The sequence below is a fragment of the Nyctibius grandis genome, chromosome 5, assembly GCF_013368605.1.
Source record: "Nyctibius grandis isolate bNycGra1 chromosome 5, bNycGra1.pri, whole genome shotgun sequence".
Classification (NCBI taxonomy): domain Eukaryota; kingdom Metazoa; phylum Chordata; class Aves; order Nyctibiiformes; family Nyctibiidae; genus Nyctibius; species Nyctibius grandis.
The window spans coordinates 58,097,505-58,125,447 of NC_090662.1; the positions used below are offsets into that span (position 1 = coordinate 58,097,505).

The following is a 27,943-nucleotide window of genomic DNA, read 5'->3' on the forward strand; positions in this document are numbered from 1 at the left end:
CACTCAAATTTTTGCACTATGCCATCATTGTTCCTTTTCCTCATGCTGGCTTGCCCCCTGTGATGTATGGAGGCTTTCTAAGGAGGTGACAGTACTGGCACTCATGATGCACAGCAACGTGGGTCCCACCATCAGCACGCCTCCCCTTGCCCGGGTTCTAGCCAACACCACACACTGCCCCAAAGCACCACATGCCCTAGCAGAATTATTCTGGTCTCAGAGGTCCTATGTGACCCCTCTTTTGTAAGGCAAGGCCAGCCCAGCCCCTTCCCTTACCTGTTGAGCATGTTGGACTGGTAAATCCTTTTCTCCTGGGTGTTGTAACAGCTGCTCTTGGGCTCAGGGATGAAGCTGTGTTCAGACAGCATATCAGAAGCAGCCGTGGTGATTATGGCTATTCCATCCCTCACTCTGGCAGGAAGACCATAGTCCCATTCATCATATGAGACAGAGATGAGCCCAGTGGGGAACTCGGATGGCACTGTGTCTGTATCCCCTGCCACCAGGCTGGGCACGATCCACGTGTAACCATAGCCTGTCAGACCCACAGAGTTGGCCACCTCAAAAATGTAGGTGGCCTCTTCCTTTGTGCAGTAGAGGAGGATAACAGGGCTTTGGAGCTTCTTGAGCTGGTTCTGGATCTTTGAGTCCCCATCATCCAGGGACATGTCCAACAGAAGGACCTCCTCCAGTTCCCAACCCACAAAGCTGTGCTCAATGGTACTGCGGATCTTGTTCACAAAGTCCTGGTAACCAGGGAAGTAAGTAGTGACAATGGAGAAGATGTACCAGTCATATTCTTCCATGATGTTGAGCATGACAGAGGCTTGCTGTTCTATCGATGGGCCAAACTGGAAGAACATGGATGACTCGTCCTAGAACAGGAAGTCAAAGAGAGGAAGAGAGAGAAAAGAGAACAAGAATAGGTCAGAGGAAATAAACAGCATTCCTAGTCAACCCATTGAGCATGAAAGGAGAGGCACGCAGTCAGAATCTTACACTTCATGTCTTGGCCAGATCTTAAGGATTTTTAACTTTTAAAAATTTAAAAATTTAAGTGAAGCAAGTGGGAAGGCAGTAAAAGCCTTTTTATGACCAGCTGTCCTTACTTTATATTTAAAGGCAGGTAGCCAAAGTTACTTAAAGGTTTCAAATGTTATGCATGATTCTAACAGACAGGGAACAAGTGGTACACAAGTAAAGCCAGAAAAAAGAGAATATGTACAAAATATTACATGGTTGCAGAAATTAAGAGCTATGATAATCCAGGGCTTATCATAATCTTATATGTAGTATAAACAGGATATATATCAGCTTTGATTTTGATTTATTTTGGGACAGTCAATCTAGTTTGAGTATTCAGACTGAAGTACAATTAGAGCAGGCAAAACCATTGGACACAAATAGCTCTCAGAGCCTCCACTGCAAGCTCCTCTCAAAGCAAGTAGTAGCACAGAGTGCTACAACTGTGAAGGTTCAGTCTCAGAACATCATAAAACATACTAAAATGGAAAAATAAAATTCTAAACTATCATGTGTTTTGTTTATACCATGTTTTAGAGAAATGTCAGCTCAATATTTGTCTTGGTGTTGCTTTCCTCTCCTTCTACCATACCAAGTTCATCTTTGCAAGAATCAGAACTTGTATCATCTTATAATCTCCAAAACTCCAAGGGAGTTCCGTGTAGATCTCAGCTCTCCCATAGCATAATGCAAGCCTTTCTTGTCCTGGGATTTCACAAGATATCAGGCTTTCAATTTGTGACAGATCCAGTAAAATCCAAATCCCTGCTTTTACCCAATTCATGATGGAAAGGAATGGAAAAAGCATTTCCCAATATGATCCCTTATGTATTGATCTTCTATCTTTTAAAATCAACTGCAAACTCACGCTGATTTCCATAGAGTAGGATTAGATAACAGACACGTAAACAAACAAAAAAAGGGCAGAATTAAATTATATATCTCTGCAGAGATTCCCATTACAATAAGAAAGTTCCCCAAATCCAATAATCACTTTCAGGAATAAGATAACAGCCCTGTCTTCTCTCAGTAAGCTAGAAGAGCTGAACCAGAGATCCAAAAGGAGGTAGTCAGGAGTTTTAGACCTGGGGAAACTTATTGTGCAAATGCCTCAAGACATTACCTCAAGATATTCAATTTTAGAACAGCTCTCTACCAAATTCACTCTCCCACAGCCTGGCAGGTAAAGCTGTTTTTCAGCAGGGATGCCAGTTAATCATCCATCCACCCATCCATCAGTCCATCCATCCATCTCTTCTTTAGTCATGGTTTTGATTACCTATAGCCATTTTCTCTATTGGCACAATATGCCGTAGCTCAGCAACTCCAGAAAAAAATCTCTGATCCTGCATCCAGCCTTAAGCTGTTTGTTTCTCTTTCCTGAACTCTCTATGGGTCACATCCTATACCAAAGTCCTTGCTCCCAGATACCCATGCCTCTCCTATGAGGCTTGGTGATTAAACTCTATTCACTTCCTCCACACAGCTCACCAACCACTTGTGAAAGTACTGTTAGGGATGCTCTTTGCTCAATGGAAAAATAAAAGTACAGAAAAAGGAAAAGAAAGTGGCGACAAATTGGAGACACGTCAAAAAAACAGGAGCAGCACAGGAGCCTCTCAATCTGTGGCAAACAGCTCATACTTTCTGTCACTGGAATTCACCCCCTTTCTCCCAGAATTGTGCTCAAGAAAATAACTTACTCTCCCAATAAAAAGATAAAATGTATCTTTGAAGCTTATGGAGAAAATCAGGAAAGCCAGAGGAAAGATTACACTATTGTCACAGAATCTGCCAGAGTTTGAAGAAAGCCTGAACAAGCATCTCCAATACCCTTCATTGCACTGTGACTTTGAAAGCCACTTGTACCAAACTGAATGCTAGAGTGTGAAAACTTAGCCTTACTGTAACATGAAAAGGCAAGACACTGATTACTAGCATTTATTTTTATATTAAATTCAACAAAAGCTTTTCTATACTTCTGTATATGAACCTCTGAATTGACTTCAAACACCCACAGTCTCTAGCAGAGAGTCTAAGATCTGAAGGACCTTGCTATTGAATTATGGGAATATTTGACACACAGCGTCTTGAAGTCTTGTCTGAAAAAATACTGTGTGCTTTCCTCAGTGACAACTAGGGGATGGGAGATGGTAAATCTGCTAGTATTGCAAGGCTGCATAAACACACACACAAAAGCTAGCAGGCATGATAGCAAGGTGCAGGAGGTACTGCCCTCCCCATGATTTTAAACAGCGTCAGATGCTCCAGCTGAAGTGCCCACTGACAGTTCGTTCCACACAAGTGCACAGCCCAACTGTTGAAGGGAATTCAGCCCCAAAGACTCAGGGAGAAAATTCAGAGCTCCTCACTAACCAGAGTGTATCAGAACATCAAAAATCAATACACCAAATAGATAGTTTTATTGCAACCCAGCTAAACAATTCCTCTCCATTGAGAAATGTAAGCACCTCTCCTTAAATCAAAGAGCACACACCACTTGACTGTGCATGTAATAATTGCTCTTGAGCAACTGCTTGCATTTTTATTATAGAAGCAGCAAGAAGAGGCAACTTCTGTTCAAAATGAGAGCATTAAGGAGGTGGAAGCCAGTCCAGCTTTTGGCTTGCCAAGATGTATCTTGGCACTTGATCACCCCAATACTTGGGCTAGCCAAATGCTCTTCATTCCCTAACCAACTCAGCACTCAGAAAAGAGAGTGGCGAGGGAGAAAGGACGGACAACAGTGCAGAAGAAAGTGTCCCACTCATAATAAATCAGGAGAATTGCTGATAGAGCTGGATGAGAATCTCAGTGAGTGCCTTTTGGGGGACAAAAGGCAAACTCAGAAAAATGCCTGAGTGCCACAATTCCCTTCCTCTCCTTATTTTTGACCACACCTGAGAGAAAGTCAGGCAGGAGAAGAAGCTGAACTGACAGAGAACCACAGGGCTATCACAGCAGGAATTTGACCTCACTGTGGTGTTACAGTGAAAACTTTTAAATTAGAGGTAGATCTAAGGGGGTTTTACCATTTTTACACATATATACCCCATAGAATCATTATTGCTTTGTTACAGTCTAAAACCAAAAAGGAATATTTTACCCCTCTGGACATTAAAGGTTTTTACAGAATGTTACAAGCTCCTATTTTTCTCCTGCAGAAATCTCACGCTCTCCACCTCCCTTTTTCACCTAAGCCAAAACATGGTTCAGCATTGCCACTGGGAGACAGATTTAAGCTTGGGATAGGGATAGGTTAAGTTGAAAGCAGAAGAAGTCCCTTACATTGCACATCACCCACGTGAAATACAATCCCCTGAATATAGGAAAAAGCTTGTCTTTCTCCTGGAGCCTTTTCACCTGCAAGCCCAGGCTCCCCATAGCTAACTGCTGCAAGAGACAGCAAGATGCTGCAGGGTGTCCCTCACCCAGTCTGAAAGAGTAGAGGCTCCATTACAAGATCTCAACGCCTCCAGAGATCCTAGTATTCCCCCACTGTTACCCTGCAAGGTCAGGGATCTGTGGTTTGCAGAGCTGAGCTGGAGCCGATCAATCGACACAGCACCACTCCCCAGCTGACAGATGGCTTCCCACAGAAAATCTGCTCTGAGTTTACCACTGCTGGGACAAGTATTGCCTCCCCCTCCTGCACGTTTAACCCATCATATAATGAGGCTGGATTGCACACGGTGGAAGTGCAAAAGCACTCACCGTGAAGCCTCCTTTTGGAGACTGGTGGCTGGTGAGTTCCTAGGTGGATGGAAGAGGCTTTGCAAAGCTGGCACAAGGTTTAGAGAGCGACCAAATATGATTGCCACCACTTCAAAGTTGCCCAGTGCCTTCTGTCCATCAAGGGCAGGCCCATGCAGATATTGCACAACGGCCAGGTCTGACCCACACCTCACCTCAGATGCAGGACCTTGGCAAGGCTGCAGGTGACTCTCCAAGGAGCCCTCCTGCAGCTGCACCATTTGAAACCAGTCACTGCCATTTAATGAACCATTTACCTCAGATGTGGCAGGACAGGTCCCCAGGGTGCTTTTCTCACAAGTTCTTTCCTAACAGCCTCTCTGGATTCCCCAGGCAAGTAAAAGCAATTAATGCCTTACAAACAACATCTTACTACACAGAGCAAAACTGTTTCCTCGGCATGCAGCCGACTAGAGAACATCCCTAGAGCAGAGGAATGCAAGATCCCAAAAAATGGTTGCAGTTGGTCACTCATCTTGAGGAACTAGAGAGCATTCCACTGAGCCATAGTATAACTGCTGACTTGGGGAGTGAGGAGGTCAGCATGCCATGTTTCCTCTGTGCAGCCCAGCTGAGTGTAATTTGGTTCTGTGCACCATGCTCTGGTGGCCCATGAACAGATTTTGCTACTGGTGGCAAGTTCCTTTAGCTCCAGTCCAAGTGCCAGACCCCACAAGGGCCAGGTCTGTCAAGTTATGCAAAGAGATTGGAGTGAGGAGCAAGTCAGGAACATGTGTTTGCTTCTCAGATTTGGAGAAATAAACAATGTTTTTGCAAAATGCCCTAGGCCGCTGTCTCCACAGAGGTGCAGGAGAAATACGATTTCTGCTGCTCTGGGAGATGCTCCTTTTTATTGGGCTTTTGGGAACACCAGTGTATCTAACCCCATTTGCTGCTGCCATAACTTAACAACTGGGGTCTGCCCTTCCCTTCCTTTCCAGTTTGCGAAGGGGATCCTATAAGATCCTAACAACTCAGGCCACTATCACTTTCCAAAGCCCTCTTCTCATTTTCCTGATTTAGAAGAAAAGTTGTTTGTGTGTATTTAGTACAGTCTTGATTTGCAAAATTTCTCTATGACCTGCAGACAGATCACACAGGGGTGCCTCTTGTTTAGACTTCAGCCCTGCCTACCACACAGTTTGTGTGGGCAAAAAGGAGTGAGCAAGCAGCAAATAACTTCTGGGAAAACATAGACCTTAATTTCCCTACCTATGTATTTATTTTCTTCAAAATTGAGACACCACTGTGTACCTATTTGTCAGAGTCCTGGTGGGATACCTGATTCACTGGGAGTTTTATTGTTCATGATGGAAAATGCCGCAACAGTTCAAAGTATTATAATTAAATTTTCTATATTTCTGGGTCCCGTTTGTTATAACAGATCTGACAGGAAATCAGGATCTTTGTTGCTTAAGTGCTCATTTACTGCTGTTTATTCTTACCACAAATGCATTACTGCCTCAGGCTAGCCTCCAGTCAGAATCTTCTGCCTGTTTGGGTTTTCTCCCCACATTTAATTTTTTTATTTAGTTTTCAACGACTCAATACAATAAAACCCTGTTTTTAATATTATGTGCTGCTTCACCCTGTGTGAGTCCTTTCCTTGAGTGCTTGCAGTAGGGACTATGAGAACACGGTGACACTACAGCCCTAGCACGATGTCTCTGTGGTGGGATTGGCATCTAGAACAGCATCTCTGCGCCTCTCATGCACATACATGCTCGCATTTCCACAAATACACATATTCAGAGCAAAACCTACTGAAAGTATGTTGGAGCATGTTGGACTGTGTCATTTCTTAATGACTCTCTGCCTAGCTGATACTATTTAGTAGGATCTCAAAACTTTCCTGTCCTACTGGAACAGGTTTGGGTTATTACTGACTTTGGCTTGCACAGCAGATGGAGCAGATGACCTCCTGCAATCCTTTCCCAGTGCTCTGATTCACTGATGAGTTGATTGTTCTTGGTGAAAATCCTCAGAGCTGCCCTGGGAATGCACCATCAGCGGGAAGTTCAAATTCGTTAGATGCAGAAACACAGTTTACATAACCGCATCATTTATCGGTTCCCTCCCTTGTTCTCATAATAACTACTGAACATACTGGCTTTATTTGACAGAAGGATACAAAGCTCAGAGATGATGGTTACAGGGAAGTGATCACAGAAATTGGTGGATGAGTGAAAGAGAGACACCCAGTTCAGTATCCCCACTGATGGAAAGGCAGGCAGGATATACTGTGATAAATTAGTGGAGGGCTGTAAGAGCCCTCTCTTACAGGAAAGCATGTTGCTGTCCTTCTGGTCCCTGCTAGGCAGGGCATACAAGTGGCCAAGAAAGGTCTGTGGCAATTAGGAGAATGGTTGTTGACTCTCTAGGTCTTCTCTGGAAGCCATGATCCCTGGTGGCTACTGAGAATAATTGTGATAAGGAATCTAGAGTTGTTAGAGTAGCCCAATTTTTGTTACCCTGGTAAAATGTAACAAATGTACAGAGATTCACATGTATAATGACATTAACTATACAGATAAATATCATCACATACACAGATTCCAGTCATGGCTTGGACATTAATCTCTCTGTAGCTGCAGAGCCCTAGCCCAGGGGCTAGTAAGTGTAAGTGTTTCAGCACCAAGGAGTTCCTGAGAGCTGCAATAAAAAGGTCTCTGATTAAAGATGACTCAAGGGCTGAAAACAGCTAAGTGATTTCCACTTTCCACTTAAGGGTCTACAGAAACCACTCATTCTAAGCATTTTGCAACAGAGGAAACACAAGATACCCTAGATTCTATTATCTTGGGATTGTTTCATGCCATACTGCATGCAGTTAATAAAAAAGATGAAAGAGTCAAACACACCAGGGCCACGACTGACATATACAATTCAGAGAAAAACCCCCAAAGTTGTTTGGTTAAGGAGAGGGTGCACCATTTGTGAATTTTATACACAATCACTGGTCAGAGCAGGCTAGTATATGATGGTATGCCATACCAGCTTCTCAGAGCATCACATATGGATGCCAGCACTTTTCCACAGAGGGGAAATGGCAGTTAACAAGCTGCCAGGATAAACAGCTTTCACTCCAGGCTTGTTGCATTTCCATTTTCACCTCTGTATGTGTGTGTTTCCTTGTTTGATGAGCTTACATGGATGGATCAAACCACTGGTCACTCTGGGTAGATTCCTCCCATCAGGCGTCATGTTATAGTACACTGGCAATCTAGACAGCCCAGGCCTAGCTCCCCTGTCCCAGAGCAGAGAAGCACACTAGGTTGGCTTAAAACCCTGACATTGCCAGCTCATATCACTTAGAGGAAAGTCGGACTTCCCCGTTACTCATCCATCCAATTACATCATGGTGTTTGCCTGGGGCTTCTTTTCTGGTTGTCTTACCCTCCAGACCGAGGACTGAATTTTGATTGTAAGCTGAATAGGATGTCATTGGTATAGTCATATTAATCAATAGCAGTCATAAAACTATCCAGCACTCCTAAAAAAGTCCAGTCACAGTATTTGGCAAGATGTCATTGAATAAATTTCTCAAATTAACTATATAAAGGTGAAATACTATTTCTTTTTATCATTTCTAAATTAACTGCTCTTCCATTTCATCAAGTATGCCTTTGGTCTCTTATTATGAGCAAACCTTATTTCGAGTTGAACCTCCAAATGTTCACAGAGTCTATTTAGATAAGCCTTGGAAGTCCAGCATTGCATCCAGTGCCCTCTGAGCCTCTCAGGAGCTGAAGATCTCTTCTCACTGTGGCCCAGCTGTGGACAGGTCAGAGTGTGTCTGAGAGGCCCTCCATTCCCCTTCTGTCTTGTGAAGTAGTGATACCCCCTTTCACTCAAATTCTGCATTGCTTATTTAAGCATTAACTTTCTGTGGGCAAGGCTGTTAGTTGCTCTGCATCCTAACATGTGGCACCTGCAGTCTTGGTGATGCCAAGGTCTGCTCAGCCTTTATGGACAGAGTGAAGTTGGCTGTGCCCATGCTCTGAGCTGGCCACACCACAGCTGAAGCAGTCAATTTAAGGTAATATTGTGCCAGGACTTAATTTTTGCTTAGAGGCTGGCCTTATTAACCTGTTTAGATCATTTTCAACACATTGATATAGCTTATATACCCTTTGGATCAGAGCTCGCTTGCCTCAGAGCGTGAGCGAGTGAGCAGCTGAAGGCAAAGTCTGTGTAGATGTGCCCTCTGCTTCCCTTAAGGCAAGGAGCAGTAAAAGGCTTCAGCCTCCTCCATTCTGCCCAGCAGTAAATAGGCAATGCTCTTACTCAAAAGAAAAAAAATAAGCAAACAAACAAAAAAAACAACCAAAAACCCCACTTAAAATGGGAGAGCTCTCTAGCAAGGGGACAAAACCAAGGGCTGAGTTCTGACTAGATTAGACTACGGATTTTCCACTGCCCCATACGTGGCTGCCTCTTCTCTGAGAGAACCATAAATTGACGATCTGAATGGGAAAAAAAAAAAAAAAAGGCGGGGGGGGAGAGAGAGAATAAAAAGGTCTGGGTCGCACCGCTTCGGTCCCAGCTCAGCAGCGGGGTTTCCCTGGCAACCACGCACACGTAAGGCAGCCGCGGCCGCACGCCCCTCGCAGCCGGGGTCCGGGGCCTGCACTGCTCCTGACGCGCTGCCTGCCTGCACCTCCCGTGCCAAGTAACCAGGGGTAGGCAGGAGCCAAGCCAAGATTTCCCCTCACCCTGCCCGCCCAGGCCTCCTTCTCCAGGGCTAGTTCCCGACGGCCTCTGTGCTCCTTGGCGCTGTTTTTCTCTGTGCTGTGAGAGGAAGGTGTGGAGCTTACGTGCTGCTGTCTTTGTTTCCCTGCGTTCACGCACCGCTCGTACCCGGGGATTCAGTCCCACAAATACAGCCAGGTGTATTCGGTTAGCCCGAGTCACTGGCTTCCTGCCATGAGGCTGCCCCAAATCTCAGAAAGAAGAGCCCACCTTTTCTCCTCCTGAGTCTGGGAGTGAGCATTCAGCCATTTCATACTCGCAGCTTTCTGAGACCATGGATCCACGCTACCCCGTGAGGATCCACTCTTCCCTTCACTGCACCCTCCAGATCAGATCCTACCACCCTGGAAAGGAGGTGCTGCTTGCTCAGAGGACACCTCCTCCCTGCCCTGAGCCCACCCAAACCTGACTCACCCCCAGCTCGCTCCAACCTGTGTTTTACAGCCTGGGCTGGGACAGGAGCAATGTCGAACCCTTGGTGTGCACCAGGTGAGAAGGCAGCTCTGTGTGGTGCGATTTAAGAGGGATTTTACCACCTTCCTTATGCTGCCAGGATACTATAAAAGAGACCAGGCATAAAGTGAAGAAACAGTACCCTGGTCCGTTTTTGTTTGGACACGCTGCTGTCAAGCATCTGCCTCATTAGCACATGACGTGTATGTCTGAACCATGCAACAGGAGGCACAGAAACCGTGAACTGGCCCTAAGGCATCCGTGCGTTAGCACTGTGTGGAAACTCTAGCTCATGTTCAGTAGAGCTGCCATGCCAGGGGAGCTAACTAGTTCAAATCCCAACCTGCACCGCCCTGGTGACACTCCTTCTAGTTGAGAACTCTCTAAGCCTGAGGAGAAGAACCAGAGGTGGATTCCTGAACCATTGGACCTGGACTCTGGGATTCAGCCCCTGCTTTGGAAAGCGACTGTATCACTGAAGTGTGTTATAAGAGTCCTTGGCTGGAACAAGCAATAAGGATTTCAATATGCAGCCTCATTTGTCATGCTTGAAGACCTGATCCCTACTGGAGCTGGCTTTGGCCATAGCTAGTTACCTCTCGTGCCCCAGGATGGATGAAACCATGGCAGCACCTCCCTTCTCTCTACCCAGCTCTCCTTCCTAATCAACCAGCGAGCAGTGCCTCTGTCGGGAAGCCGCTGTCATGCCTGTCTTGCTCATCTAATTGATTCACAAAGTTTTAAATGATTATTGATTCTCCTCTTCCCCACTGTGGAGACTTTGAGACCAATAAAGCACATGGAGTTATTTACATGGATAGTAGAAAGGAAAGAAGCTCCCTCCTCAAATGTTCTTCTTGAGCTCCCATCTATTAAGTCTCAGAAACTGAATAGTAGGTTTCCTACAGCTTTACAGACAAAAACACTCACAAATATATGAAATCCCCTGCACACACACATGCCCATCCAAACATTTGCAGGATATTCTGCCAAATCCACACCTGCTGAATTATTGCTTCCTATTATTTTGTATTGGGATCACAGCTCTTTAGTTCCTTTTCTTTGCCCTGATGATTAACAGCCATTTGCTGCTATGAAACTGAGGCAGAAATTGTGGCAAACTTCCTATTCAAAGAAAAGCCATTTCTGAACTCCAATGAATCGAAGTTGTTCTGGTTAAAAGACTGGACCACAGGAGACTTTCAGAGCTAGCGCTTGCAATCTTCCCCACAGTTCCTGAAACGCTTCACATTCATAGTTGCTACAGTGACTGGTGCTGTAAGGACCCTTACATCCATCTCCATGATCTAAGCACATGAGCGTTTACATGCCTCAGGGTTTGGTGAAGAGGGTTTGGGAGAGTGAATCAATCCATCTGACTTCGCAATAAGGGTGCTATGAGTTTCATTTTCCGTAACTTCTTTTTGCTTGGGCAATGAAAGTCAACGAGCCCATTTCTAGTCAGCTTAACTCTGTGCCGGAGCACGCATAATTGAATTCACTTTTTTTCCTATACTTACCTGCACGTTAATAGAAGGTGCCATCTATATATTCAATATGCCCTTGACATAACTTAAAAGCAGCAGCATAATAAATAAGATGCTCTTTTTGTACTTGAATTCCAATTTTTCTATTTATATTAAGCTTTGTGCTTTTTAAACAAAATCTGAATCTGGGACTGAACTGCCATATCTTTTTTCAAGATCACACATGCACACGAGGTGCTGAGATTTCTGTTGAGGACTGGCACAGCAGAGAAAGGGATTGATGGAGCAGCAAAAGAATTTGCCTCTGCTGGCCATTAATAATAAGAGTAACAAAAGCATATAAAAGAATAAAAGCCAGATTGAGGCGTGTAAAGTATAGAAACAGCTCTTTGACTGACTCAAAGGCAAAGCCAATGCGTCTTGTTTTCCTGCATCTCCCGTTGTCTGTCTCCTTTCTTAACCACACATGCCAGCACAACAGGGGTGCGGGAAGTAGATGGAAGCATCAGCAGGAGCTACAGCAAGCTGGGGAGAAACAAGCTATTCAGTCTGAACATTGCCTGGCCAAGGCCCATGACAAAAGATGAACAAATAATATGAGAGGGGAAAGAAAAAAGCCATGTCCAGCACTGCACCTCCTGCAAGGGAAGAGCTGTTGGCTGTGATGCTTTGTCTTTCCTTCCACTTTGTATCACTCTGTGTCATTATTTTCCGTCTTCCTGCACACAGCTGCCTCCAGGTTCTTCAGTGCATGCAGGTGTATATATAAATATACACATGGGCATGTGTACGTAGGCAACTCTGCAGGCAGGATGGCTCAAGACAGGCAAATTGCCTCACCTTCAGTATGCCAGTTCCACTCCAGCTCAGGCTGGCAGCGCCTGAAGTGGATTAGCATCTGACAATGATCCCTATGAAATGAGGTGATGGTACAGTCCAGCCTTACTGAAGATTAGCGTCTACATCACTACACATGCGTTCAGAGCTAATTAAGCCTCCGGTTAGTGCTCTCAGAGAGAAGCCAAGGATTACACAGGCTGCTTCACTACACAGCCCTGGCCCCAGCTCAGAGGAAGAGAGCTTGCATGCCTTCAAATTGTGGGTGAAAGCATTGGAGACATAGTTTTAACAGACTTTATTCTTCCTGACAAAGTATAGTCCTTCAGGACTCATCTTTCATGGAGGCAAGTGGTCACCTAAATAATATACACCAAGAGGATCTGTTTAAAAAAAAAAAAAAACACAAACTAAAACTGTCTTTCTTGTAGGCAGGTCAGAAGAAGCAATACTTGTGGGAAGGGAATAGCCACAGAAAGGTTTACTTCAGGGTGCAGATAAGCAATTCTGGAAGCTGAGACAGATTCATCGCTCTGGTCATCTAGCTTCAGGATACTTTTTTTTGCTAGTAGGAAGAAGAGCCTTTTCTCCTTTTCATGCATGCAAAGCCTCCTGAGAAGTACGGAGCTGAAAATCCTTTCCTTCAAGTCTGGTGGCTAGTGCAAGAAGCTCGACCTTTTCATTATCTCAGTGGATGCAGGATGTGTACATTCCTACACTACACATCCACCTGCACTGCGTAGGAGCCTGCAGCAGTAGCTGTGCACCCTTTATCTCAGAGGACATTCTCCTCTGTGCTAAGAGTAGAAGAAACAGAGTTTAAGAACCATGTACATTCACCATCTTGGCATCAGCGCTCTTCAAGGCATGCAGCCTTGCAGAGTGGGCATGTTTGGTGAATGCAGCACACTGCATGGGAGATATCAGCCCAGTGCTCTGCAGCTCATTTGATGTCCAGCTGCTCTTGTTATGTTACCCAGTAATTTCTAAGTGCTGATAGCAGATCTCTTTCTCCTTTCACTCATCAGGCTAATCCCACTAACTTCAAAGTCATATCATACTCTCTAGGTGGAAGTGAGAATGTAATCAGGCTCCTTGTGCATTCAGCAGTAGGCTATGGACACGACCTCTCTATTCATCAATGGGAAAACATGGCCTTTACAGGCACCCTTCACTGGCCTTCCTTCCCATGGAATCTCTCTTTATCATGTAGCTCTAGGATATCCCAGGAAGGAAAAGTATGCAATATTTTTACACATTTGCATGTTTTAAAATGTACATACACCATCCATACACAAAAAACTGAGGATCCTAAATATCCTTTTTTTACAGGGAGCTTTCTGAGGGCTGTGAGTTCCCCTTCAGCTGTCTGCTGTGGGGGACTTTTCACAGCCCATTGATAATTTCTGTATTTCATTGCTATACAACAAGCAAATTGTTGGGTCCCCAGAAGATTTTCACTTCACACCATAAGCACCAGGATGTCTGTTTCAGCAGAGATTAATCATACAAGCCCTCCCAGCCTTGGACTCAACCTTTCTCAGGGCTCCTCTAAACAGGGCAGTTTACTTCCTTACACAAGGTCAATTGTGTGTCTTGGACTTCAACAAAGGAAGCTCTCAGTCCTCTGGGCACACTGACAGCAACATTTTAACAGTGCACAGCGATGCTGCCCAACAGTTACAGTCTAAACTAAAGATGAACAGCATTTCAGACAGAAGCAGCAGGAGGACTTTAAGCAGGCTGGTCATAATCCCTCCTGCTGGGATGTGGACAGTAGACATAAACTGGTCCCATTCCTGGTAAGTCTTGGTAGGGGATTTTTCAGGACTGTAAGTGAGCAACACCTTCCATTCTACAGCTTGCACCAGAACACCTCCTCAGACTTTAACAGCATCTTGTAGTCTTTATGGACTCAGAAGGGAGATTACTGCCTCTTGAAGTGCCAAGAGCTTTTGCTACAGCTTCTAGGTTTTCCCTGAAGTGCTCCCCTCCAGGTATTGAATGGGCTAGGTATTACAACCGAAAAGATTTTAATTTAGCAAATTTTTCTTCTCATATGATGTACTCAATGCAGAGGGAATACAATAGACAAGATCTCTTTACTCACCCGTATCTGCATAAGCTTGTTTTAAGCACATTGTATGATTGCTTCAACTTCTGAACAACAGCCTCCTCACATCTCCAGGCCTCTCAAAACCATGCCTGGATTGTGTAATGCCGCAGCCCAATATAAGAGATGCCAGAGCTAACCTGAACAACCTAGTAAGCCCACAAGGCACAGCAACACCTTGCAGAAGTATTAGCTTGGATCCGTGAAGCTGAAGAGTGGTTTCAGTACAGTCCTGAGCTAAATTTGCGATGACACAATTGTACCACTCCTGAAGCTAGCCTGACGGGTGCTACCTAAGTGTCTACACATCATGCCACGCAGCTATGACCTCCTCAAGACTCACTCCCTTCCTGCAGTGCCTAGGCACCCCAATATCTCAAGGTGCTTCCCATCACAGCTGCCATGGGAGACTTACCCTTGCTGCCTTCTCCTCAGGCTCCCTTTGCCCCCACTGCCTCAGCAGAAGTTGTTCTCTACTCCCCAGGGCCCAGGGAATATCTTAAACCTTTTCTCTCAGGCCCACCTTGGGAATCTTCTCCTGCACCCCCCAGCCCCCCAGGGTCCCTCTGCATCGGCTCCCCTCCCACGTGCTGGGTGGGTGGTGGCGTGACCGGCCAGGACTGGGGCAGCAGGAGGTGATTCCAAAAGGACAGCAGACGGTGTGTTCACGTCCACATACACGCGCATCCCGATTAAGGATCCGGCTTTGTTTCCATGGCAACATACAGAGCCGCGGCAGCACGGTCCCTTCCCACGCATCGGTGGTTGTGGCGGCCATGCTCCACACCACTAAATCCTCCTGCCGCCCCCAGCCGCTGCCAGGGGCTGCCAGCAGTGACCCCTTACGCGCTTTCCAAAGCCCAGCAGATTAGGGCTCGCAGATTTCCCGCTCGTGATGTGCCGTCCAGAAACAGGCAAATAAGGATGCGCCAATTAATAGTAGTAACAGAAATACCACCACTCATCGCAGTCGAGCTATAAACCCCTTAGAACAGCATTACAGAGAAACACATTTTTTTTCCTTAAAGCTGGCAGTGATAATCAATGGAGTGTGGTTCAGGGAATGAAAGGAAGATTTGTTTTTTTCCTACGCACAGGTAGCTCCTTAGCACACAGCCAAGCAGCCAGCACTCCCCTGGATCTACTGCCAAACACCACTTGCAGCCAAAGCCAACTCCACCTTTGAGGACGAGTTGTCCCACGCAGCTGACCTTCCCATGGGGCCATACTAATACTCCTTCCAAACAAGGAGAAGCCTGGTCTGTTCTGCTGCTCCACTCAGCCGCTGCAGTAGGGAGGTAAAACGCAAGAGGACTGCCAATGCATTGGGCCTGGGAGCTCGCACCCTTCTCGGTGCCTCTCCAGGGAGCAGCAAGAAGCATGTTAGGCATGGTCAGATGTTTCTTCAGGCCTCCTGCAGTCAGAAAAGCTACTTGCCGGCTTAGAGCTGAATCACGGGCAGGACTGAAGTGCTCATGATTTCTTGGCCATTTCTACTACATGTCTTAAGGGTTGTCTGCTGAGGAACAATTGGGAAAATTAATACAAATTAACTAAAGTTGTGAGTTTAGCATGAATTCATTAGATCACATTAGCCTTGCATGGACACAGTTCATCCAAATTAAAGCAACTCTTAGAAGAAAATTGAACTAAACTGAATTAAGGTCCTTTTAATTCTGAAGAACAGAGTGCCTACATGGGGTTTGATGTAATTAAAGAAGAGCAGTCTGGAAGGGATGTCCCAGCCCCGGTCTCACAGACAGCCTCTCTGTATCAGTCTTTTCAGGCACCTATCACGCTCTCTCTGAAGAAGGGTTAGGTTTCTTGCTCCCCTGTGTGGTTGGGAAACTGGGGCAGAACCTCGCTGTACTGATGACTTTCTGCTGAAGCCCGTTCCTGGCCAGTTCATTCCTAGTTGCTCTTTACCTTGAAGAGCTCTCCTACTGCCAGGGTATTTTCCCCTCGCTCTTGCTTTAATGGAGGGCAGTCTTTTATATTCTCTCAGCCTGCATTTTGTCAGGTTAGGTAAGCTACACTGTCTTAATCTCCTCTTGTAAAATGTGTTCTCCTCTCTACTAACCAGATACTTTTCTGACTCCTTTTTGCTTTAATTGGGATAACTGGAATTATACACAGAATTGTACACAGAGGAAATTACAGTAGAGACTTTTACAATGATACTGATACTTCCCTGCCTTGGCAGGGAATATCCTGCCTGGCACCTAGGAACATAATTGCCTTTTATACTGACGTCTCATATTGAAGGCTCAGTCATCACACCAGTAAATAATACTCCCACTTTTTCTCTTTTTCATTTGCTTCCAACTGATAATCCCATTGTTTTTAGGATCTGTTAGCAAGAGTAACAAAGAATCTTCCCATACAGGCCAACAGCCTGTGCAAAGTAACCCAGACCAAATAGAAGAAATAGAAATATGTTAGTGTTGCACTCTTCAAACAATTTCCACTGCTCAAGTCCTTCAGATCTGGTGTGGGTTCCACCACATGGCTCCAAAACAGGTTTTGTAAGACCTGTCTATCTGCATGTCCCTGCCTTTCACCCTGTTTCTATACCATAGTCCTCAAGACTGTCCAGTTCTTCCTGCTTGTTCCCTATTGCACTCTGTGTTGATCACGCTTCTCTCAAGTGTGCACAAATGTCCTCATGAACATGATCCCTCATGCTCCTACACCATAAACCAGAGCCAGACATTTGGAAACATTTAAAAGTCTGCGGTTTAGAAAGTTTCAGATTAGCTACACTACACTTCATCTCATTTCTGATGTGGGAGGTGGGAGTGAAGGAGACAGGTTAGAAATGGATAACTAATGGAAGCGAGACAATCAGGTCTCCCATTCAGACAAGCACTACCCATTGCAGAACATGAGCACATTTACAGCAAGTGTCACATGAATACAGACAGATTTAAAAAAAAAAACAAAACAGTCTTCATACAATATATATCCAAGCTGGGGACTATATTACTACAGAAAATCGTTGTACTGACCAGCAGAAAGAGGCAAAGAGGTAAATTATTAGGTTCTGATTCAACACGCCATTATTGCCATTCAAGATGCCATTTACCGAGGACCAGGTTACTTTGTTGTAAAATTAGAGTTTTGTCCTGGTAATTTAGGCCCTTTAAAAGTATTCATTCACATTTTTTATGCAAAATTGCTTAGACTTGGATTGTCTGTGTTTGTTTGCTGTCAATGCTCCTGTATAAGAGTTTTACCTGCATATTCATGTATGGAAATGTGCAGAAACTTGCAGAAGTGTACATCTTCTGTGTTCATATGCAAGTATTCAAGTTAGTTATTCAGAGAACTAGAAATGAGATTGAAATCAGCCCATTACCACAAAATAATCTGGGAAGTAATCTGCAGGATCTTTGCCTAACTCCCTATTGATCTCTCCGAAACACCTCCTTCAGCACGACACGCACAACTGCTACCCTACTGCAGGAAGGCAAAGGGTGGAGGAGGTCTGAGCTGCCCACTGCCTCCCAGGGGATCTTTCCTGGAGCAGGGGTAAGAGTCTGGCCCAAACCAGGAGAAATGGGAGGGCAGCTGTGGGGCAGCCTTCCTTCATGCTGTACCTGGGATGGCAACTAAGAGAATTTCATGCTGCAAAAAATCATCAGTTTGGCACCTTGAAGCAGCCTCAGAGCTATTCTCGTTAAAAGAAACAAGGCAATTTCCTGATAATTTCACTAAAAAGAAAATCCAGAGCCCTCCTGGCCCTCATGTAAAGCCATGGGTTAGTGCTTGTCCATTCCTCCCTTCCCCAGGTGCTGTGCTGCTGCCACACGCGAGATTAACAAGGAGGTTATATTTAAACTTCCAAGAGGAGCTGCTGTGTGATTATGGGTCTATTTAAAATCCTCCGGGCAGCTGCAGTACATAATAACAAGTCAGCGGGAGGGAGAGAGAGAGGGAAAGGAGGAGAGGGAAAGGAGGGGGGTCAGGAACGTCAGGGATTGTTTCCGAAAAATTGATTGCCAGAAGATGGCAGGGGGTGTAGTCAATTTAAAGATGCCCCCCGTGGGGAGTGAAAGGGAGAGGGGGGACGTATGAGAGGGGTGCCAGCACCAGAGGAGCACAATGACAGTGTGGGGGATTGGAGAGGCCGGTGTGGAAAGCTGCCAGACCTGAAACCTCACTGCCTAGGCAAGGACGTCATTCCCTTAAACCCACTCCGCTCACTCCGGAGGGCTCTGTCACACGCCACTGGGTGTCTGTCCAGGCTTCCTCAGATCACAGGCGTTTGAATGAGTAAATAGCTATTATTAGACTGTCCTCTCCAGCCTGCCCACGCACACACCTCACCCTTAGGCCAACACAAAACTACCCCCAAGAAAACTTCCCCCCAGGGCTTTACCCAGTCCTAAGTTTCGCTATATCCCTTGGGAATCTGTTCCGCTGTCTAAATTGTGACTAAAGAAATGTTTCCTCATGAGACCAGAGCAGGGACCCAGCCCTCCCTGCCTCACCACAGATCACATTTTCTGTTGTTTTTTTTTTTTCCCAGCCCTCTCACCAGCTGCCTCCACCATCCTTTGTCACCAGGGAAGGGACAAGATGGGCTGAGGCCCCCTAGGTGCTCACCGACAAACGTTCTCTGCTCCCCGCGACATCAGAGCTCAGTGACATGTCTGGCGAGGTCCGCAGGCAGCCCTGGGGCAGATGAGGCAGCAGCAGTGGTGGCTGGGCAGGTGGAGAGGAGCCCCATCCCACCACTGCTGGAGGCTGTGCTGGAGGCAGCAGCTCTGGCTGAGCTGAGGAAAGGGACCCTCAGCACTTCACATCACTGAAGGATGAAGGCTAATTCACTCTTAATTGCAGGAGTGAGACTTTCAGCCACAGGTGTGTTTCAGATAAGTCCCACCCAATCACACAGGCTCTCATCTAATAATTCCCCTTTGGTGGTATCATAGCCTCCTGCCTGCCTGCCCTCTCCTAGTCAAATTTCCATGTCCTTTCAAAGACTTGCTGCAATCCAGCCAAGATGACTGCATTTCAGTGCTGACTGGAGCCTTTGCAATGCAGTCTATAAAATGCTTTGGGAGCTTTCCAGAGGAAAGATGCTCAAGAAACATCAGTCATAGCAGTCCGCACACCTTCTCTGATACTGTCCTTTGTGACCCTTTCCTACTCCTCTCTTCTTTCTTCCCCATCTTCCAGTCCCTACACAACCATTTTCAGTACTGGAGAGTGGTGCTGCCAGGCAGGGAAGGAGTGTCTCTCCAGAATGAGATTTGCCTCAATTTCCATCAGCAACAGAGAAGAGGGGAGAAAAATGTCCAAATTAAGCTGCTTGATTACTGAAATTAATCTTGTCACTTAGCATCCCTGTTCCACAGAACAGGGCCTTTGATTAGCCTCCTTGTTTCAGAATATTACAAGCAGACGTTTATTAAGCAGAAGGCAATTTCTCAACAGGGGGAGAAGGGCAGCTGATTCCCAAGGGAAGGCTGTTCTCAGGATAAGAGATGGCCTCAGCTTTGCTCACATCCCCGGCAAGTGAGGGGGTGCTGCTCTGACAATGCAGCCAGGGTCCCGCCAAGGATTCTCCAAGATCCTCCCCCCAACATATGACTAAGGCCCATAATGTTGCTACTGTCATAGGCTAGGCATTTATAAGGCTGACAGCTCTTGCAGCAAGTTATCGCTTATTATTACCGTCATCCTGACAGCCCTCAAAGATTGTGAGGTGCTATGTCCCCCCTGCCTGGCTCTCTCTGAGTGCTAAGGAAACGCAGCTGGATGGGGAGCACTCCCCAAGGCGACTGGCAGACCAGTGGACCTGCACATGGGACCTTCAGCACCTGCACTTCCCTCCCCACTTCCTCTCCAGCTCCGCACAGCATCACAAACCGCACGGCTGTGACTTTGCACGTCCGTGCTGTCATAGGTGGCTATGTGCTTTTCCACTCCATAGAGCACATGCTCAGAAACTGGTGCCTCACTGTAGGTGGGACTGCACTCACTGACCTGATGCGGCATGCCATACTTGCTGGGATGGCTGAAGGCAGAGGTCAGAGAAGGTGGTGGGATGCCCCAGGGATGCTCTTGTGGCATCCAGGGAATTTCAGAGCCGACCTTCCCCTAGGAGGTGCCATCCAGGAGCTCCAGAACACAAAACTGGCACTGCTGGTACAGAAGTGGGATGAGAGAGGGTAGAAGGTTGCCTCCTATGGCTTCTTCTGACTCTGCCTCTCCCACCCAGCCAAAGGGTGCTTGGACATGGTTACTGGTATAGGGACATATTCACCAGCATCCCAGGCAAATCACTGGCAAATTTTAAGTACGGTAAACTGATTGCTGGGTTTCAAGCTACACTGGTCAAAGTCAGCCAGCACTGAAAGGTTGTAAAATCAAAGATTGACCTTTACGCTGTCTTCCTTTTCCTTCGTATGCAAGGGATGGTTTTGGTACTGCAGGCCTAATGCTCCCAGTATTGCTACTAAAACAACTGTATTCCAGTCTCTGTGCGCTACTGCATCACAGTGCCAGTGCTCCGTCCTGCAGGAGAAATACAGATCAGAGGGAACATGAGGGCAAGGCCTGCATAAGCTTTAAGTACAACTTTTTACAGGCTATTGATCTGGAAGCTGGCAAAATTTGGCAGTTTTCTAACCACTTCTATCAGAGGGCCTCAAACTACTTTCCAAACATTAATCAAATAAGTTTCACAGTAGCCCAAATCCTCCAAGTACTTGCACTCACTGGTGAAGTCAAACTTGCCCAGCCTATGGGGAGGTATCATTATCATCTCTGTTCTACAGATGGGGAAACTGAGGCATGGGGAACCCAAGTGATTCAGAGCAGGTCATGAAGATAAGCCAAGAGCAGAAGAGAGCTTTTCTTGCTTTGGGTCTTCCTTAGCCCTCTGCATCCCCACTCTTTGCAATACCACTCAGCTTCCAGACTGCATTCAGCAGCCCACATATAACAGCGGATCAAAGATCCTAGAGCTGATCAAACTTGTTTGAACCTCCAAAACTATTCTGAGGGGTCCAGGTGGAGGTGGGGACACAGGTGTGTAACAAGCTCTAATTTTAACTGATTTGGGCTTACTCATCATTTCCTCCCCGAGGGTGGCAGGCAGGGTGTACAGACTGAATGAGAAACCATGCTCTGATGAGGCATCTACAGGTCTGGTGCAGTTTTGTTTGTGGGTTTGCTGTTTCTTGGGTATCAGGGCTGTGTGAAGCATTGAAATTCCACCCTGAGCAGCAGCGAGCAGCAGAACCTGGTTTCCATAACACTGCCATGGAAACCGCGCTCTGCGAATCTGTGCCTTCGGGCCCCTCTGCGGCTGAAACATCTCTCTGCTCCTCCCCAGCACCCACCTCCATACTACAAGCCCCCAGACCTCGTTGTATGTCTCAGATGATTAAACAGTGAGGTACATAGGAAAAGCAGGACCCTGTTTGTCTGCTCCCTGGATCATAATGTATAAAAGTGTCCTTTGAAGAAAAATACTAATAGCATACTTCCTTCGCCCCCCTTCCATACATAAAAGTAGAAAAACCTACAATTAAAATTCCTCAACTTGAAATCGCACAAGTAAAATTTTGCCTGGTAATATATTAAGGTGCAAACACAATAATCTCATGCAATGGGTTCTTTTATCTTCCTTTGTCTGCCTGGAACACCAGCTTCCAAAAGTGAAGGATTTAATTAACTGTTAGAATGTAGAAAAGGCTCCCCTTAATCTTCTCTTCTGTTTTTGGGGTGTTTTTTGCTTCCCATCCCATGGCTTATACTGAAAAAACTCACAGCAAGGGCTCCATAAAATGGAGGGAGAAGTCAGACAACGGGTGTATGCAAGATCCATATTATTTCCTCCCTGCATCCGCTGACTGCTTGGGGAAGTGCACGCTACAATACATGTGGAGCTGGCATTTTGACATCTCAAAAAGATAGAGCGTATGAGCATTAGCAAGCCATCTCCACTGGCTGGGAGGCCACAGGTCCGCCCAGCAGCTTGATAGGTCAGTCCATAAACAGCCTTGGTCGTCATGAGGAACTTGAGTTGTAGCGCTTAGACCCTCTACCCCAGGAATGGGACAGGAAAATGAAAGTCTAAATTTCAGAGGTACAGCACCAGAGAAGCAAGTGGGAGTCAAGACCTAACTGATAGGGAGCAAAAGGCAAAAGCTTCTTATGAACCTCCACCATGGGTCTTGAGGTAAGAACCATATCCAGAGTGAGAGAGAAATCTAACCTCTCTGCTTTACCAACACCCTGGTCTCTGGTATGATTATAGAAAAGAATGTTGTGTTACCAGGATAGGCCAGAAAATTGTGTTCCAAGTGGGTTAGAAATCACTGACAGACAGTGATACACAGCTGCTTTATGTACTGTCAAAAATGGCAGCTCTCATCTGACATGCATGTAACAAAGTGAGCCCCTGGATGGGAGAAGGACCAGTTCTAACTGGCTTAGGTCAGAGTCCATCAAGGGCACAGACCCTCATATCTTCCTTTCCCAAGCAAGTGTCAGAATAACAGCAATCAACAAATATCAACATAATACCAAATTTTGCATATTTATAACCAGTCCACTGCTTACTCAAACAAGCACATTGCATTACTCTCTGAGGTGACCTGTGCTGTCACGTGAACCAGCTGTTCTCCATGTGCAGAGCAGTGTTGAGTCTATCAGTCATGTTGTGACCAAGGCCACATCTCTCTCACCTGCTGCGGCTGTAACTCATCTGAAGCCTTGCTGAGCAAAGTGACTGATTTGCTGCATTCCCTTACAGAGCGTGAAGAAGATCACCTGTCTTCCATCATATGTGTCCACCTGACCTGACAGTCTCCTACAACAACAAAGTATTTTCCTGTGTCTCCAGGCCCACCTCTAGCTTTTCTTCTCTGGCGTGTATGTGCATAATATGATTTCATGAAGAAAGGAAGCTTCTCAGACCCCCAAATGCTCTGAGCTTTTTTGCTTTGCCTTACTTGTCCCGTCATATAACTAACTACAAATCCCAAGTGACTTTGACCCCAGTTCTGGACTCCAGTTTTCTGTTGAACAAAAAGCCTGCAGGAGGCAACTCTCACTTCTTTGATGCCATGCTGTGATTTAAAAGAGCTTAATACAGGTCAAACTATAACCCCCATCCTTCTCACTATGTTCTTTATTATTTTAATGAGGTTTTTCAACCCATCTGTTAAATCATGGATGAAGAAAACTAGCAGTTACATGTCAAAATCCATGCAAACTATGTAAAATTCATGCCTACTAAACTGACCCATAGTCAGATGTTACTAAGTCAGGTGTGCTGTGTCTGGAAAAAAAAATTTGGTATGCACAATAACCTACTTAGCTGGAGTGTCTTCTAATAAGGTTAACTTGAGGAAGTGAGAATAATAGCTTAGGACAAGTACCTACTGAATTGTTTTATTTTTGTATTGGTTTTTTTTTCCAGGCAGCAAGAAAAGATCAGTGGCTGCTTTGCTGCAAGGGTCTAGTTTTCCTTGTACTGCTAACTGTTTTATTTGACATGGCCTACATTTTTGGTATGTGTGTGTGAAAAGTTTTGACAGCCTCTTCAACATCACTGCTCTTCTGAGCTCAGTATAAAACCTCTTTGCCCCCTCTCAAGTTCCTTTAAAATCCCTAAATTACCTTCATATAATCTTCAGTCTCTCATCTCATATTCGCCTGACATCTTTGCACAGAAGCGCTGTCAAGACCAGGGCTGTTAAAACCAAGTGAGGCACTGATTTTTCTTACAAAGATCGTGGTACTTCTTCCTCGTCTGGGGGGGCAGTATTGGCGATACCGTGATCTACCTGCATTAACAAATCTTCAAAGTATGTCATTTACACTACGTTGGTACTGATATCAGAATTCCTCCCCGCACAGTAGGAGGAACTGATCTATTTTTAAACATTCATTTACTCTTTTAGATCCTCTGTGTCCGGCTTTACACACTTCATCACCTGATGATTTCCCAAGGAATAAACTCCTTTATTTACTCTAATCTCCACTTACAACCAAAAGGGAGGTTTCTAGGATCATGAATCATGGGCTGACTTGGCTCCTACCACTCTGCCCTGTAGCCAGGCAGCTTCCCTCACCCCAGGAAAATATCCTCAAATAGTACCCTGAGGAGACCTCGGCTTAGCTGATTTTGAACGTTACAATGATAGTATTACAGATCATCCCTTCTCAAGTTTGTTGGGCTTTTAGCCATACTTTTAATTCAACCACTTCCCCACAGAAGACCAATTCACCGTCAAACATTCTGAATTTCTCTACTTTATCACTTCCTTCCATTAGTTTTTCTTTCAAAGCTAATGTCATTTTTTTCTGGTGTCAGACTAACGTACTCCTATGCAACTTCACTTCAAGAAGTATCCCACTTGCTTTGATGCTGACAACAAAATCATCTGCTATTGTAGTTGCAAAGGACAGTTTTGCAAAGTGCTGCCCAGTTTTAATGATGATGCTGGCACCTTGTTTAACTATATTGGGAATGCATTTGCAAGTGAAGCACAGCACTGCAGTTCTTACACCCTTTTCTCAAATGTCGGCACCATGTTGGTTATTGCTGTTTGCTGCAACATCAGTAGTTCCCTGTCATTCTTGGTGGATGCTGACTTTGAAGCAGGAAGGTGTCCAGAGTGTTTTTTGCAGATTTCTCCTTTTGCAGCATATCAGATTCCTCACCAAATCCAGGCTCTCTCTGGACTCAGTGATTCCTCCCCACAGGAAATTCAGAGTACTCTTCTGAGGTTTACCATGAAACGTCTTGTGCTCATGTTTTCTCTCCAGTCACCCTCACTGAGTTTTGTCCCCTCCTATGACCATACAGTCTTTTATCAGGTACTGGTTTAATCTCTCAGAAGTGCCAGACAGGGTCTTCATCCTTTCTGCTTTCACAAGCCCTCTCGAGTTTTTTGTCTTCTTTTTAATACTCTGGTTCAAAACCACAGGTTGAATTTGCACTGACTGCAGGATCGCTCCATTTATATGCTCCCATTCCAGATGAAACCTCATATGGCTGAAATACCCTGAGAACAGCCCATGCTCCCAGCTACCCATACTTTTCACTTTGCTTGCGGGATTAGGGTCGGTTAACATGCTAGTGTTCCCTTGCATCACCTGCATTTCCAGAGAGACTCCTGTCTGGCAAGGCTTTTGTCTGCTCTGTTCTTCTACTCAGCATGTTTTCTTCGCTGATTTTACTCCTGATGCCATGTGCTTTCCAGCAGTCACTCAGAGCCAAGGAGACAGCTTCATTCAGCGTCCATTCACAGGCTGCTCCACAAGAGTAAGAGAAGCATCCCTTTAACACAACAGCTGGCTACAGCTGGCTCCTGCCAAAGCATCTTAAAGTTGTAAGTTCCCACAAGCCCTGGAGAACGTGTCCTCTGTGCAAAGGCTTGCTCAGGCAGCTCAGAAATAACTAGTCAAAAGTCACTCAAAATGAAGCACACATAACAAATCAACATTACCACTATGGGCAGGATTTGCCCATGTACGGCCTGTTTTAGAACGCATTTCTGGTGATAGTCGAGCCTTTCTTGGAAAGACCTGGTGATCACTCCATTTTCCAAGGGCTTCTGGTCATGCAGAAACACAAGCAGATGGTATTGGTGAGTGACTGGCCATCCTCATTACAAATTTTGGAAGCAGATTCAGTCACCCGTGCACAGCTGCAGAACGGATTCCCTTTAACAGGCACATCTGGCTCAGTTATTTTATGAGCTGTGCACCTCACAGAGCTGTCATTTCTGCACCCCCATATTCCCTGGATATTATCCATAGCAATGTAGTTTGAACTGACATTGCTTTGCAGGATGACCAGGAATATCCGCAAAGGTCACCCTGCTTAGTCACACAATGCGTCAAATTGCAGATAAGTCCAATTTACCAAGAAGGTAAAATTATAAGCATCCTGGACAACCACCATACAGAGTTCAAGCAAAGTATCTCTCCTATCCACCATGCTCCTCGTCAAGGCTTGGAGAGAAGAACACAGACCTATAAGGGAAAAGGATATAACTCTTTCATAGGTGTGGTTTAGATATATTAGGCCCAGACAGCAGCATGTCATAGCAAAGTCAAAAAGCATCCTTTTTTTTTTGTCTAGAGTCTCCTGAAGATATATTTGCAGACACAAGTATGCAGATGGACCCACACAAGCTCCCACTGAACACAGCAGAATGAGATGTTACGCAAGACATCGGCACTGAGCACCAAGCTCAGCCCCTCTCTGACATATCATGCACGTATCCTCAGAACGGAAATCTCTCGTTTCTCTGCCTGTCCTGCCTCCCCATCCCATCTGCCTCCCCTAGATCTCTGACAGCTTCAGCTCGATGTCCCCTTACGGCTCCTAGCAAACACACCCTCTGTCTCCCCAGTATTGCTGTCACAGACTGTATCATCCTGCAGTTACAAATCCCCACTGCCACATCTCTTCCTCTCTCTCCCACTACAAGCCCCACAGGCCACTGCTGCCCCTCAGAAGAAGGGATATGGGTCCTCAGCAAGGAGGTGCAATGGAGGTAGAGATGGCTCGGATGAGCCCCCGACCAAAGGGGGGGGCTCCCAGCAGAGAAAGAAGCACTGGGGGAACCATACATAATATTTTTCTGCCACTCTCCTCCACCCCCATGCTTTCTGTAGGTAGCCAGCTCTTCCTCTTTGCCCCATCCCACCCTATACCCTGCACCTAAATATGTCCTCAGGATGGGGAAGCATCTGTGCAGTGGGTGGTGATGGGGGGCAGGGGGTGAGGCCAAGAAGGCTGCAGACTACTAGAATTGAGCAAGAGTTTTTGCTAGCAATGGGCCCTGCGTGTTTCAGGCTTTTGCTGATGAGAAAGGAACCTCAGAGCAGCTTGAAGAGCACTTCAGCAGTGGATTTTGTCTGAAGGGGCACATGTGGGTAATTGTGCTCCATTTCTTGAGCTGATGAGAAAACAGCATTGCTGTTTTGTTTGTAGTAGGAGGGTAAAAAGTTCTCCCATTATCATGTACGAAATGTCAAATATTTGACATAATTTACAAAAAAAGAAATACCTGAAAAAAACATTTCAGGAGATCACAAAAAAGTATTTTTTTTTAAGCCTGTCATCTACTCAGCTGGCAGGAGAGGGACCTGGAAGAGCCGCATGGCCTCTCTGCAGACCGACCAACTTCCCTCATTTCCATCCACAGTTGCGACAGGCCTGACACATTTCCAGGGTACTTTTCAATACTGTAGAATCTACATTTTCCAGCAGAGAGTTGTTCCACTGGAAAACCTTTCAGCCAGCTCTACTATACATTTAGAAACATTTTGTATATACCAGTATACTGAGCTTATATTCATATGCTATTCATATTCTGTAATCTCCAAATACTTTAAGTGCCTGTCCCCAAAGAAAGAACAAAGTGAAACAGGCCCCTTAAAATGCCTGTCGCAGTTAAAATGACAAATGAGCAGCCCAAGCTTTTGCAAGAGGAACTCACAGATGGACTCTAATTTTCATTCTTTCCCTCTGTCTCCATCCAAA

At 45.6% G+C, this 27,943-nt stretch overlaps 1 protein-coding gene across 1 annotated transcript in view; it reads right to left on the reverse strand.

Annotated features, from left to right (window-relative positions):
* GRIN2B (glutamate ionotropic receptor NMDA type subunit 2B) overlaps positions 1–27,943 on the reverse strand; it is a 183,926-nt gene that overhangs the window by 131,088 nt on the left and 24,895 nt on the right. Inside the window, exon 2 of the mRNA XM_068401205.1 lies at positions 277–875. Coding sequence (XP_068257306.1) covers positions 277–875 — 599 coding nt within the window. The remainder of the gene's footprint in view (positions 1–276; positions 876–27,943) is intronic.